The 15,117-nt window shown below is 48.7% G+C and overlaps 1 protein-coding gene across 1 annotated transcript in view; it reads right to left on the bottom strand.

Annotated features, from left to right (window-relative positions):
- Positions 1-12,329, bottom strand: part of LOC135908348 (beta-1,4-mannosyl-glycoprotein 4-beta-N-acetylglucosaminyltransferase-like) — a 28,153-nt gene extending 15,824 nt beyond the window's left edge. Inside the window, exon 1 of the mRNA XM_065440105.2 lies at positions 11,934-12,329. Within this exon, the coding sequence (XP_065296177.1) occupies positions 11,934-11,946 (13 nt within the window). The 5' untranslated portion in view covers positions 11,947-12,329. The remainder of the gene's footprint in view (positions 1-11,933) is intronic.
- Positions 12,330-15,117: the final 2,788 nt, after the last annotated feature.

The following is a 15,117-nucleotide window of genomic DNA, read 5'->3' as shown; positions in this document are numbered from 1 at the left end:
TATCGCGATTATCAATGACCTTATCCTGCCCAAGAAATGCTCAAATGGGTGATGAAGCAGTCAATTCCGTGACGCCAGAGAGATATGGCGCCGGGGCCTGGAAGTGAAAGTGCAAGGTTCATTTGCTACCCCATCAAAATCTCCGCCTATGAAACGGTGAGCGCTAGTTTTTCAAACATCGATATACCAGTCAATACGTCGTTACGAATTTCTCCTTAGGCTCTTTCTAAAATTATAGTGCCGACAAGCAACCACGGGCTTTATCGCCGCTGTTACGTCTGCGCACGAAACAAAATGCGACGACCACGCTGTTGGTTACCGCTTGACGGCGCCGCAAGCATTAAATGCCACGCGCTACGGCGCTGTAAGGTTGCGGCACGCCATATACGCCGACGATATCACTGTATGGGTCACCAAAGGCTCACTCAGGGAAAAGGAAGAAAGATTACAAGAAGCTGCGACATGCGTAGAGAAATATGTCAAGGCAAGAGGCCTAGCCTGCTCAACGGAGAAGTCCGAGCTCCTAAGAGTATGGCGAGGCAAGAAGAATCGCACCGTCCCAGAGGAAGTAAACATGAAGTTGAACATCCACCTCGAGGGACAGCCAATCCCGGAGAAGACGCTCATCAGGATATTAGGAATGTGGATACAATCGAACCAACGATGTACCCACACCCTAACACTACTTAAAACTGCAGCCAACCAAGTGGCCCGCATGATAACGCGGGTCTCACGGAAAAGACACGGCATGAAGGAAGCAGACACACTCAAACTGGTCAGAAGCCTGGTGGTCAGTAGAGTGACGTATAGCCTCCCGTACTACCACTGTACGAAGCACGAAATGCAACAAGCGGACGCAATCCTGAGGAAAGCCCTCAAGACGGCGCTCCACCTACCGCAGTCAACATCGACCGACAAACTCCTGGCCCTGGGGCTACACAACAGTCTCGAGGAGCTCCAAGAAGCGCAGATAATCGCGCAAATGCAAAGACTAAGGCTATCGGCAACGGGCAGAAGACTCCTGAGTAGATACGGCGGTGAAGCTACCATAAAGGAGACACAAAGCACGGAGACGATACCGGACGAATACAGAAACACCATCAAAGTAGCACCGATACCCAGCAATATGGACCCGAACCTACACATGGCACGAAGACAAGCAAGGGCAGAGTATGTACAAAGAACACTGGCAACTAGACATGACACAGTGTACGTAGACGCCGCTACCTACACTCAGGACAAAAACCACAAGAAAAGCAAAGTCGCAACGGTGATCAACTCGGACTTAAAAGAAATCACCAGCGCATCAATTCGGAACTGTACGGTAGTTGAGGCCGAAGAGGCAGCCGTGGCTCTAGCGGCAGCGGAGGGCTACCGATGCAACAGGTCCTTAACCATACTCACAGATTCACAAGCAGCATGCCGCAACTACCTAAACGGCAGAATCAGCCACAGCGCGCTCCGCATCCTCCGCTCAAGTGGCAAAACCGTCAACAACCAGGCCAAACACACGATAGTTTGGGTGCCGGGACATACCGACATTACGGGAAATCAGGAGGCCGATAGGATAGCTCGAGGGCACGCAACAAACCGAGCATCCAACATTCCCGACCCCACTGAGGAACCCGAGCCGGTAGCCCAAAGCTATTCAGAGATACTCAATTACTACAGAGGCATCAGACGAAAATACCCACCCCCTCACAAACAACTAAACAGAGAAGACGCCGTAGCATGGCGACAGCTACAAACGGGAACATTCCCGTGCCTAAACATGCTCAGCAAGATCTACCCCACGCAGTACGAGAGCAAGTGCCCATGGTGTGGAGACAAACCAACCCTATATCATACCACATGGGCTTGCCAGAAAACAGAAGGGCTAGCCATAATAAAAAACCCGAGTGCGGAACAGTGGGAGAGGATGCTATCCAGCGACACCCTGAAAGTCCAACAAGGACTAGTAAGGCGTGCACGCAGGGCAGCTACCCTCAGCGGAGCCCTGGACTAGGGGAACCGACCCTGGAGAGAAGATGGAAGACTCCATCTGATGCCGCAAAAATCACTGCAAAATAGAGAAAATAAACGTTTTTCATCATCATCATCATCGTGGAGTGCATGGTGGGTGGCTACCCGTACGGCACCACTCTTACGTGAACGATAACGTCCGCACATTACACGCAAACTTCAAAACACCATTACCATACACAACGGAGCAAGAACGACTGAGCGCCGTGGCCACTGGCGTGCTCCATTTCTGATAAATTTGAAAGCCATGCCGCGTACATGTTACCCGTCACGTTTTTCCACGTGAATAATTCAAACGGAATTGCTATATAGTACAGGCGCGCCCGCATCTAGTTAGAGCCACACTATGAGTTTATGTGAACGGCGCTGTATCGTATACACTATTTACCTCGTCAGTGTTGGCTCCGCGCTCCCGACGTTGTTTAAACACTGCGCACCGGACGCTACACGACACAATATTCCGCGCGCCCCCTCTGACATTTGGCAACAGAAACAAACCAAGCTCGAACCACATCGAAGCCGAAAGATGCGCGGAGGGGCGCAGGTTAGGGCGTCCAACTGCACACGGTCGCGTGTGTCTTCCTTTAGATGCGCTTCTGCGCACCCCGTCCTGCCCCATTCATCACCTTCTAACCGCGTAGAACGGTGACGCGCACGAAGGGTTCTCGTTCGTGCGCCAGGTGCAAAGTCTTACTCCCGGTCGCCGTGCACCGACGGCGCACTGCTTTCCGTTGATTTCCGCACGAAAATTACTATAAGGGAACCCTGGCGCTGCGATCGTACAAGCTACATACACTCTTGATCACTTTCCGCGCAGTGCCACAGAATAGAGGAAATATTTGTATTTTTATTTTTCAAAACTTCAGTGGTGATTTTGTAGTAAACGCAAGAGAAATACGTCAGCATTATGTCACACCTCACTGAGGTTCCGGATGCATGATTCAAACCGCGTTCACCACATTGCGAAGTGTTGTTCAGGAGCTCACTCGACACACGTCCTGCCCCTCTGATGAGCGAAATACGTGCGCCTGACAATGGTCCGAAGCAGATATATATATATATATATATATATATATATATATATATATATATATATATATATATATATATATATATATATATATATATATATATATATACATACACACACACACACACGTGACTGGCTTCCTACATACACATGCACTTTTTTTCCACTGCGACATTGCCAGCCAATTGATCCGCGTGAGCATAAATGCTTGTTCATAGTGCCCCTTGTTGTGCCATTACCACAAGCCCGGATTCCGAATCTGCAAGATGCAGAATCTATCCTGCGAGCGCCATAATTCTCCCTTCACAAGTCAAGATGCTGCGCCTTCGTGCGGGAGAAGCCTCGGCGGAGCAGCGTGTTTTGACGTGTCCGCGTGTGCCCGACGGCCCGGCGCCGCACCTCCCTTGCCGGGAGGTCACCGCGCGCGCGAACTTTGAACCGAGTGGCCAGCGCGGTCGCTGGTTGGACCCCTCGGACGACCGTCGTGTGCTGACTTTGTATTGGGCCGTTTGAGTGACAATGGGCCTCGGGGATTATAAAAGCAGCGACACGCCGCTCGAAAACAGGATCTGCCGACCCCACCGGGAGAGAGTATCGCTCCCGACTGGGGTGAGATGTGAAACGCGTTTTCGCCGGACGTCGTCGTGCGAGAACAGTCGCGTTTGTTGTGAGCACTCGGCCCCAGTGCCGACCCGTTCATGTCCTGTATGATAACCTGTATATAATGTATAAAGTCCCTTTTGTTATTCTCATCGACGCCAGGCTCGGAGTCTTCGCTACCAACGCTCTGTCACGAAACGGGTGACGAGCGCTACGGGACCACAAAGCCGTTATCGTGGTGCAGCGGTTGAAGTTCGTAACACTGGCGGCACCGGTTGGATGTCGTAACACTGGTGGCACCGGTTGGAAGTTCGTAACACTGGTGGCAGCGGTGGGATTGACCGGCATCAGCTACCTCGGCGCGGTGAGTGCCTGAAGTTTACCTCAAACACCAGACTTTCTTTGACACAGGTTATAGTAGCTTAAGGAAGGATTTGGTGTTGCATTGTGATAACCTTGTGTGTTTCAAGCCTAGTAAGAGTGTTTTGAAAACCAGGGGATGCTGAGGGGGTAAACAGGGCAGTGTGTGAAATACTTGCATACGTCTTACTAGTAGTGTTATAGTAGCGTACGGCAGGTATATTCAAAAAGGGTAAACAGCAGGAGGACAGTGTGAACGATGGAGAAGTACAAGGTGAAGGAACTTCTCGAAATTTGTGAGGAGTTGGGCATTGAGTTGGGCTCAACCAAAAGAAAGAATGCGATCCTTGAGGTCATGAGGACTGGGGACGTAACGGCTGAGGAAGCCGCTGAGGCCTGGGCGGGTATCAATGAACGTCGGGAAAGGGAGGAGAAGGAACGTTGCGAGCGGGAAAGGAGAGAACAGGAACGTCGCGAAGAGGAAAGGAGAGAACAGCAACGTCGCGAGGAGGAAAGGAGAGAGATTCGTGAGCACGAGCTTAAAATGAAAGAGTTGGAGACCCGAAATAGCTCGCCAGCGCCTAGTCTCACTTCTAACGTTCCAAGAATACGCGATCAACTTCCACCCTTTGTCGTCGGAGAGGATATGGCCAAATACCTCGTGAAATTTGAGCACGTCTGCGAACGGAATAGCATTGAGCGATCCCTTTGGGCACAGAATCTGTTAGCCTTGCTTCCTGGGGAGGCATCAGACGTAATAACTTGCTTATCGAAAGAGGCGTTTGAGAGCTACAGTGATGTGAAGGAAGCGCTACTGCGGAAGTACAAATTGTCGCCCGAAGCTTTCCGGCAGAGGTTCCGGTATGCAAAAAAGGGTAAGGAGTCGAATGTTGACTTCGCGTTTCGTCTAAAAGCCGACTTGGTGGAATGGCTGAAGGGCGAAGAGGTTTACGACGACCGCGACAAAATTGTCGAATGCATCGCGTTGGAGCAGTTCTACCGTTGCATTGATGAGGATGTCCGGCTCTGGCTGCAAGATAGGCTAAAGGAGGTTAAGCTAAACAAGGCAGCAGAGTTAGCGGAAGAGTATTACACCCGCCGCAGCTTGCACAGCAAGGCAGTGCGCATAGAAAAAGCAGATAGAAGAGATGGGTTTTACGGGAAGCCCGACGAACGGAAGGAAATCACGCGTCGCGAGTTTCGGGACGACGAGTCCCTTCCCAAAGAAACTGTAAGGGATGGACAGAATGCATCTCAGAATGATGACGATGGTCCGAAACAGCGAAACGAAATGACGCGTTCTTTTGAAAAACGGAAACCGTTAACCTGCTACAATTGCAAAAAGCAAGGGCATATCGCTGCAAGCTGCCCAGAGAGAATTGCTTTTGCAACGATACAGGAAACTCACAAGAACATACGTCTATTGGAGCCCTATGTGCAGGAAATTAAGGTAAACGGCAAGAAGTGCCGAGCACTGCGGGACTCTGCAGCAACTACGGACGTTGTTCACCCGTCTTTCGTCTCCTCGAGTGATTTTACGGGAGAGTGCGTTAGGATACGGCAAGTGGCCGAGAAGGAGAGTGTCTGTTTACCGATCGCAACGGTTAGCATTGAAGGAGAATTTGGGAAACTTAACACCGAAGCCGCTGTGTCAGCCGCCCTCCCGGAGCAATTTTCCTACCTCTTCTCAAATAGCTCGGAGCAGCTGCTGAGGGATCAGGGCAAATCATTCTTTGCCGACGTGGCGTACATGGCCCCCACGCGATCCAAAGCGCGCCCGCTGTCGAGGGAACTTGACTTAGCGTCGGTGAGCGAAAGGCGGTGCGGCACACGGACCGATCACGGTAACTTGAGTGGCGAGCAGTCACGGGAGAGGCAGAGCTCGGAGGCTGGCCTAGACGAGCGGGTCCTGGAAGTGAGTGGGAGTGACGCGTGCAGTGCTAGCCGCGATAGGGACGCGACGCCGCAATTAGGCGACGCGGGCTCCACACTCGCTCCGGTTTCCGCCAGCCGGCAGGAGCAGGCTGCAGTTGAAAGAGAAAGTCTGATTCGCGAGCAACAGGAAGGCTGTTCATTAGCCGATCTGAGGAAGAGCGTCAAACGGGGAGTGAAAAAAAAGAGGGTTTCATTTGGCAAGGAATCTGGCTTATTGTACCGCCGCTACACGGATAAGCAGGGTCGCAAATATAAGCAGCTTCGGATTCCGCGAAAATATCACCGGGAAAAATGAATGACCTCATTTGCTTCCTCAGTAGTATGTTTTCGGTCCAAAGCGATTTCAAGGGGACCATTCTATTTATCATTATTATTGCTGATTATTAATTGTTTCTATTTTGTTGTGTTGATGATTTGAAAACTGATTGTTTAAGCCTTGTGTGCTAGATCGTACACCTGCCTCTTGTTGCAGCGGGAAAAAAAAAAAAAAAAAAAGGGGGAAAACAATTTAGTTAGGTTGATTTGAATTATGGCCTTGTCTGGTGTTTGACGGGAGACAGAGGGCACTTGTTCGTGTTGGGTGTTGCCTTTTGCCGGTCGGTTTTGCAAGCTGCAGAACGACCAAGCGGGACCAGTGGCGAGAAGCAAGGTCTTAGGAACGACCCGAGCGGAGCTGGTCAAGGTGCCTTGGCGACGACGTGGTGAGCAGAGCTCCTGTCCTGGCGAGTCGGACCTGGGCACGTGAGGTTACCTGGCGTCCCGACACTGGACGTGAACTTGGACGAGCCTGACGAACGTGCGCGCCTGGCATCCGAGCCACGTGGAGGCAGCTCGTCTTCCCGGCGCCTTATCTGAGGGCGGGGATGCTGTTGTGCCATTACCACAAGCCCGGATTCCGAATCTGCAAGATGCAGAATCTATCCTGCGAGCGCCATAATTCTCCCTTCACAAGTCAAGATGCTGCGCCTTCGTGCGGGAGAAGCCTCGGCGGAGCAGCGTGTTTTGACGTGTCCGCGTGTGCCCGACGGCCCGGCGCCGCACCTCCCTTGCCGGGAGGTCACCGCGCGCGCGAACTTTGAACCGAGTGGCCAGCGCGGTCGCTGGTTGGACCCCTCGGACGACCGTCGTGTGCTGACTTTGTATTGGGCCGTTTGAGTGACAATGGGCCTCGGGGATTATAAAAGCAGCGACACGCCGCTCGAAAACAGGATCTGCCGACCCCACCGGGAGAGAGTATCGCTCCCGACTGGGGTGAGATGTGAAACGCGTTTTCGCCGGACGTCGTCGTGCGAGAACAGTCGCGTTTGTTGTGAGCACTCGGCCCCAGTGCCGACCCGTTCATGTCCTGTATGATAACCTGTATATAATGTATAAAGTCCCTTTTGTTATTCTCATCGACGCCAGGCTCGGAGTCTTCGCTACCAACGCTCTGTCACGAAACGGGTGACGAGCGCTACGGGACCACAAAGCCGTTATCGTGGTGCAGCGGTTGAAGTTCGTAACACTGGCGGCACCGGTTGGATGTCGTAACACTGGTGGCACCGGTTGGAAGTTCGTAACACCCTGTAATCTCAACAATTATGGACTCGTTTGTTCTCTCATCTATAGTGCCCACTTCCAAGCATCGTGCCGTTACACTTATACAATTTTACGCTAATTACGTAGCTCGTTGCGCGATCCTCAGCTTGTTTCTCAAGTTTCTCAGCTCTCAAGCTTTGAGCCCCACAGCCCCGGATGAGTCGCTGACTGCGAGCGCTCATTACACAGCATGCTCTCACTTGATGTGAATCCACAGTGAACATTGGCATACTGAATGAGTTGAACACTTTGTGGTACTGCCGCACACAAGTTGCCACTGTGTCAAAGTGTTAGACATTTGTTCGTAATGGCAGGAGAGTCACGTCTTCTATTTTTACGTGTGAAGAGTAGCAGCAGTATGAACCATTGTCCGGTTTTAACATATCATTATGTGTTAACGTGAATAAAGAATAATGCAAAAGGAGAAAGGTGCAACTTTCCCTGAATGTTTTCCAGAGTCTTCAATTTCCCTCAGTGACGGAGCATTGACCCTCTTCGCGGAGCAGTTTGTTTTAGAAAAACGAGATGGCGCTTTCGCCGGCGCCCCGCATGTTGCATCAGCGACAGCGCACAAATACGAAACGCTTACCGCTTCCACCTTGCATCTGTGCGATCAGCTGTTGGAAATGCAACTGAGTTTTTGCTAACGCACTCTGCTCCAATCATGCCGGACTGAATCATGTGGATTGAAGACGTGCGCAGTAGTTGGCTGCAAAAATAGTGACTGGCGTATTATATAAGAAATGGAATGAATCTGTCTAGCCAAGTTCGCCGACCATTGCTGCACCTGTCCTTAAGTGTTAACGGCATTTCTAGAAATACTACTTTCTTCGCGAATACATAAATATGCTTATCCGCCAGCGTTGTATCTTTAACGTTACAAGAAGGTGCTTCAGCCCTGGAACATCGGCAAGAGTGAGTACTGCTCGTTAAACAATGACAAAGTAAGTAGCGCCACATCCTGTCTATAGCCCGTTTGGCGCACAGCATCTACACACATCTACCCCAAATGGCCCGGAATCTTACGCCAACTCTATCGCCAACATAATGGGAGCACACTTGAATATATGCGCACCATATACGCACAATAAATGACGGACTACACCGATAGCGCACGAATGGTCCAAGCTGAATATTTCGTGACGGACCACAAGAGTAAGCTAGTTACTAGCGATAATAAATCTTTGCTAGAAGGGATTACAATGTAAAATTGGCTAAGTTTCAAGCCTTGCGCGCAGCAAGAACAAATCTATCGGAACTGAGCACACCCACCAGCGATTAGGCTTGAAATAATCAGATAGTTACCGCACCAAGAAAATTTACTGCGTCAGAAATGTGACAAGCCGCTGCTCCAAAATATTTGCCAAATAAAGAACGAAGAGCAAAACACACTAATCCTGATTCAATTCATGAGCGGAACGTTTGGATGGCTTGGAATAGATATTTAGCCTCGCTTTTAAAACAAGCACCATATACGTTGCTCGCACCGTTTGGACATGGCTTAAAGCTTCCAAAGCGCTTTTGCATGTTCTCTGAAGCTGTGGCCAAAGCTTCGTGTGGTCCACCCAGCCACCGTCTACGATATCTCCCGAAACAGCGGTTTGCTAAGCCGCACCGGCGTCATACACATCCTTTGCAAAGGCGGAGGCAGTTGAGGGAAGCAATGGACGCATCACCACGTGATCAAACATGGCAGCGACCACAAGATCGCTGCGAAAAGGGTCAATAATTTCGAAGACAGCAATGACATAACGAAGGCGCCCGCTCCCTAATATTTCCTTATTACTAGCTCTCATATGCGTTTAAACCAAACAAGCTGCCGAATTTTTTACAATGCCACGGGTGCTCGATTGCGTAGCCTTGTGCCTAAATCGCATGCGTCTCTGCAAATAGTAGCCACTAACGACAGGGCAACCGACGACGCACGTCGCGGAAGGAGAATGCAAATGTATATGAGGAAAGAATAGCAAGAAATGAAAACATCATTACTCCAGTGCCTGCACTCGTCACTGGAGCTACTAGCACATCAGCCACCCAGAACGTGGCGCTTGTGTTCTTCACAAGATAAAAAGAAAGAGCTTCCTGCAAAAATTACTAGAGGGAACTAGGGTGCTAGTGTCTATGGAAACTAAGCATGGCGCTTCGGCCAGCGCGAGAATATTGATGATGATAATGACAAATGAAGTTTTCTTGTGCAAGGGCCAATGATGGCCAATAAGGACGAGAATGTTGGTCAGTGCATGGACTTGCCTAAACTTCATGCTTTTGGATTCAAGCGGCTTTGTGATTTTACAAATTTTCAACATGATATTGCGTCACAGATGCCCCAGTTCACAGCAATTACAAATGTGCGCATGGTGCTGTTGCCTACTGCGCTTAAAATTTACGATCGCTTCAAAATTTGGGCTGATGAAAGCAAATAAAGCGTAGTAAACAAAGACACAAAAACGTCTGAAGCCACAGTCGCGAAGATCAGACAAAGCCATGCACTAGAACGATCGCAGAGGCAGAGTTCCCCTATAGTGATTTTAGTAGGAAACTATGCGACACACAGGTCCTCCGAGATCGGGACGCGCCCGCGCGAGACAGCGCACGCCGTCTAATCTCGGAGGCCATGCGCCACAGATCACAAAACCGGCGTATGCGGTCCAGGGCGACGCAGGAACGGCGGCCACGCACTGACCACGCCAAGGTGCTTTCCTGCACGCCGGACTGCCGCACTCTGCGACACTGGAAAACTGGTTTACGCCGGCAATTCTCCCGCCCAGTCTCTGCTACGCGCTTTCTGGCAAACAGCGGACCTCTCGTCAGGCCGGAATAGCACCAGCGACAAGACGAGACGCTTTTCCGGGCACCACGCCGTATTCGTCTCAGAGATCATCGCCAGTGGTGATAAGACTGCGGTGATGTTAAGGTCCTTCGGAATGCGGTTCTATCATTTGAACCAATGCACCCAAAAACGGATGGAGGCTGGAAAACACAGACAGCCTAGTCCGACGCCGTTTAAATTACGGTTTTATTTCGACGCTGACAGTTCCGCTGCGCGCTCACAGTTTGAATTCTCATTTAACCCTTTATTAAGTACACGGGCCTTACAAATACAAAGCTGCCCGTTTAGCAAATTATGAAGCTTCTGCAAACTTTTAACGTTCATGGGTCGTTTCTCAGTCTGCACGCATAACAAAAATTTTGAGACATATCAATAAAAAATTAACAAGGACGTAGAATGCTCATTGCGATCTGATAATGCTCAATGCGATCTGATAATCATACCATCACATTTGTCACAATACCACGAAAAGCCGCGTCTGGGTCAGGTTTCGACTCTCGGCAAATCGGAAAAGCCGTTAAATAAGCAAAAGAAAAAGAATGTTTACCAATCAGTGTCTAATATCACGGTAGTGTTTCATTGGAAACTAATAAAAACTGTCATTAGGAACCCCGGGAGGCGTAACTAGGACGGTGGGAAACCAAAATCGGTTCGCTAAACCGGTAAACGCAAAAGGCCACAACTGCACTACACGCGATACCTGAGCAAACCTGCTGCTGTTGAGCTCGATCCAGTGCACAAGTTGCTCAACAACCGCATTGCCGCGATTTCGCTCAGCCTGCAGCTTATCTGCAAGGCAAGCTCGGCGGTCACGACACGGCCGGCAAGCCGGCGACGGATTACGCCGAGAAAGTAACCGTCCTCGCAAGCAACGGGGCATGCGTGCCGAACGGGTTTGACTTCTCTACAGCACGAGGCAATACATCAAATCTGTACGGGAAGCGTGCAGCATTCTCAAAGCGGCGCGGTCAAATCGACGTGTCGAAAGCGTCACTGTGAAAGCGAAACCGTCTTTCGAAACTGAGAGGAAGTCGATTCTCCTGTGAAAATGATACGCCCCATTGAAACCGAGGCGCCGGCTTCAAGCGACCCAAGTTTTTCTTGCACAAGCGAATGTCGTGTTTACTGTACAGCACCGGAAACGCCAAGGAATGCACAAACGCCGTCATAAATTTATGTCGGGATTATTAAAATAGGACTATTGTTTAGCACATATTCTGTGACATTTTGACTTGAGTAGGGCGCTAGTCTGTAACAGCTAGGACAGTAGCATAACCACAATATTTATTAGCGAACGACAATGGGAAAGCCAAATTACAGAACGGAAAGTTGGCGTCACTGGACGATACATGAACGGGTACACATTATTTCGTGTTGTCCCCCTTTCCGTCGACAGTTTCATAACCACAACAAAAACAAACATTATGTGAGCAATGTATGAAAAACAATGGATGTAAACAGTAAACAATGTATGTAAAAATTGCGCGCGCTATGGCCACTGCTCAGCTAGTCCGCATCGTATTTGAAAGCGAACGGCTTACAGCAGAGAAAACGCAGTGGACAGCTAGGTGCACTTACCAGCAAAGAGCATCCTGTTGTGGCCGTGGCCCACACCCGTGGATGCAGCGTGCGCTATCGGCGTTTCTTTAGCATATTTTCACCCGGCACCGCACTCAAGAGCCTGTGGCTCGCACGAAGAACTCGGCTCGCATGTCGTAGCGGACCTGTGGGAGTCGCGTTTCCCACAGCTGACCCGGTTACCTCGCCGCTATTGTTGTTGAGGCGACAAGCTGCGCCAGCGGCATTCTTGCGAGCGAGAGACAATGGAAGGCTACCTGGCTATCAAACGGTGATCATTAGCGAGAGGAAGAAAACAAAATCACAGCGACGAAACACCTCACCGACCACCGCGCTGCTCGAGTCCCTTTTGCATTTCTCGGGCATTCTTTAGAACAGGTGCAGCGCTGTTTCTTTGCGTAGTGCACAGATGGCGCTGCATGTTCGTGAGTTTCACATTTCTGTTAACTACCGTAGTTATCACAGTACCTCAAGATATGCAAACTGGTATATTTATTGGTAACAAACTCTTGCAATAGTTTGTTTTATTGCATAATAAAAGCATAAAATGAGAGAAAATTGTGCTCACACTTACGCGCTAGGGGCGCTAGCAAGGGGCTGTTGCACAGACGCCATTTTAAGAAAGACTTTTCAATGAGAATCGCTGAGCAATTTTCGCCCTTGCCGAACGTTGCTTTGTGCGAAAAAGGAAACCACGAATGCTTAAACAATATTCCTGCAGCTCCACGCGGAGACATCTGATCACAGTTACAGCTGATAAATGTTGGCAGTCTTGGCTCACTTCTAGCGTACATGCGCTAGCTCGTGCATGTGGCCGCATCCTAATTGCCCGTAAACAGGACACGCGATCCAGACTCATTTTCACGCATTCACTTCTGCAAAGTAGCTACAAGCCGCAAATATAAATTCAGTGGCCGTTGCGGTAGCAGTTAAATTCAAATGTAGGGGAACGGAGGGTTGGGGGGGGGGGGTGCGTAAAACATTAATTTCAGCTGCTTTACGGGTGTCAAAGCCCCGATCTGATGAGCACCGGATAAATTCTGCTGACCTGGGGTTCTTTCATGTGCACTCAATGCACGGTACACGAGCATTTTTGCATTCCGCCCATATCGCAATGCGGGCGTCGCGGCGGTATCGAATGCGTGACTTCGTGTTCAGCAGCGTAAACATAGCTATTGAGCAAACATGACAGGACCGGAAGGGAGGTTGCTCCACGCTTGTTGACGCTTGGTTACATGCCAGGGGTGAGTGGCCAGAGATATTTAGCCCAAGATGAACACTGCGAAATGTAATCAATCAATTAATCCATCAATCAATCAATCAAGCAATCAACCAATCAACTTGCCCAGAAACAACGCTAAGGTTCGGGTGCTGGTGCTCACGTACATCAAAAGAAAGAGCTACAGAACACAAACACAATGAATAAAAAGAACAATTATGAAAAGAATGGGGTACATACGATAAAACGTAAATGAAATACAAAAGAAAAAGGCGGAGACATGCAATTGAAGAATCTGTGAAACTATGAAATACCGCAAAGCTCGGAAAATAACAATGACAGACATATCGAGATCATGAAGTCTTTGTATTTGGACTGTTGAGTGTTTGGTGATGAGAGGCAGGAACGCGGAAAGGTCTGATGTTCCCTGGTGATCTTGGGCGCAATACGAAACGTAATACGAGTTCGGGGTAGGTGGGGTTACGCTGAAGGAGTTTGAAAAGAGACAGGTACGTGCGATTACATAGAATAAATAAATAAATAAATAAATAAATAAATAAATAAATAAATAAATAAAACGTTTATTATAGTGCCCCGGAATAGGTGGGGAGCCTTCGTACTCGTGCACTCAAAATGTAATACGCGACACAACATCTACAGAAAAGACAACTAAATGTAGTAGACAAATCAATGTGAGATAAACGTAGAAAAATAGGGAAACGTAATAGGCGACGTCAAAGATAGGTAATCATACAATATGATTACCTACATGTATACAAAACACAGAAAGTGAGCTCTGAAATGTCAAAAAAGGCATGATACTTATTGTGTGTTGTTCTTTTTTTTTTGGAGTCGAGCCATTGGACAGTCTCTAACGCCATAATGCCGCGTAGAAAATGTACAATGCTGCCTGGTATACTTCTGCGGCGCTGAAAGTTGCACATGATCAAGAAGCTTTGAGCAATGTATATATAGCCATGGACCACCTTATTGGGGAACAGAAGCTCTGATTTAATACGTCTTGATTTTAGAGGTGTGAGTAGAGGCATATTTTAGTGGGCTGGACTATAGTCGCCAGTATAGCAAAAACGGTGCTTGAAAATAGATATAAATTTATTCTGCACGCGTTCAACGAGGTCAAAATTAGATTTGCACGTTCCGCCTCAAACTACAGAGGCACACTTTAAATACAATTTCAGAAAAGCAACAGTGGAGTGGAAGTCATGCCATACACGGCAAATAATACCAAGAGTACGAATGGCACGTTGTTTTGCACATTTAGTGAAGAGAAGCTTAGCATTTTGTCGAACTACACTCCAAGATCTTTTATTTCATCGACCCTGGGCAATGGAGACCCACATGGTGTGTTAAAATTGCACACTGTGTGTTCTGCACGTAAAAGTCAATACCATTGTTTCGGAAGCATTTGATAGTTACTTATTGTCTCTGCACTAGTCCGAGCGCGAAAAAAAAAATGTCCTTCTGGAGGTCAATGCAGTCGCGAAAACATTTGACAATCTTAATAAGTCATAAGCATATAGAATTAATGAATAGTGTTAAATTGCTGACGAAAACCCACTAATGAATAGTAGGAAGGAAAAAATACCAAGAATGGATCATTAAGGAACTCCTCTAGTGGCCTCATAGCTAAGATGGTTCTGTCCATTAATGTCAGCGAAGCACTATCTATTGCTTAGTTAATTAGATACCAGGGCAGTGATGGAAGAGGGTATGTCCATTGGCGCGAGCTTTCTGTTGAAAAGCTCGTGGCAAGCTACATCGAATGCTTTACTTAAGTCAAAGCAGAGCGCCTCTAATTTAGGCCTGCTATGTAGATATAGCACACTGGAAGCATGGGTCATAAACGTGACCAAGTTCGTTGGTGTGAAGCACCCTAATACAAAGCGATGATCTTCATCCATTAGAATATTTCATCAGTAGTACACATAAAACACAGGTAATGTA

The sequence above is a fragment of the Dermacentor albipictus genome, chromosome 5, assembly GCF_038994185.2.
Source record: "Dermacentor albipictus isolate Rhodes 1998 colony chromosome 5, USDA_Dalb.pri_finalv2, whole genome shotgun sequence".
NCBI classification, from domain to species: Eukaryota; Metazoa; Arthropoda; class Arachnida; order Ixodida; family Ixodidae; genus Dermacentor; species Dermacentor albipictus.
This window is presented reverse-complemented; position numbering and strand designations above follow the sequence as displayed.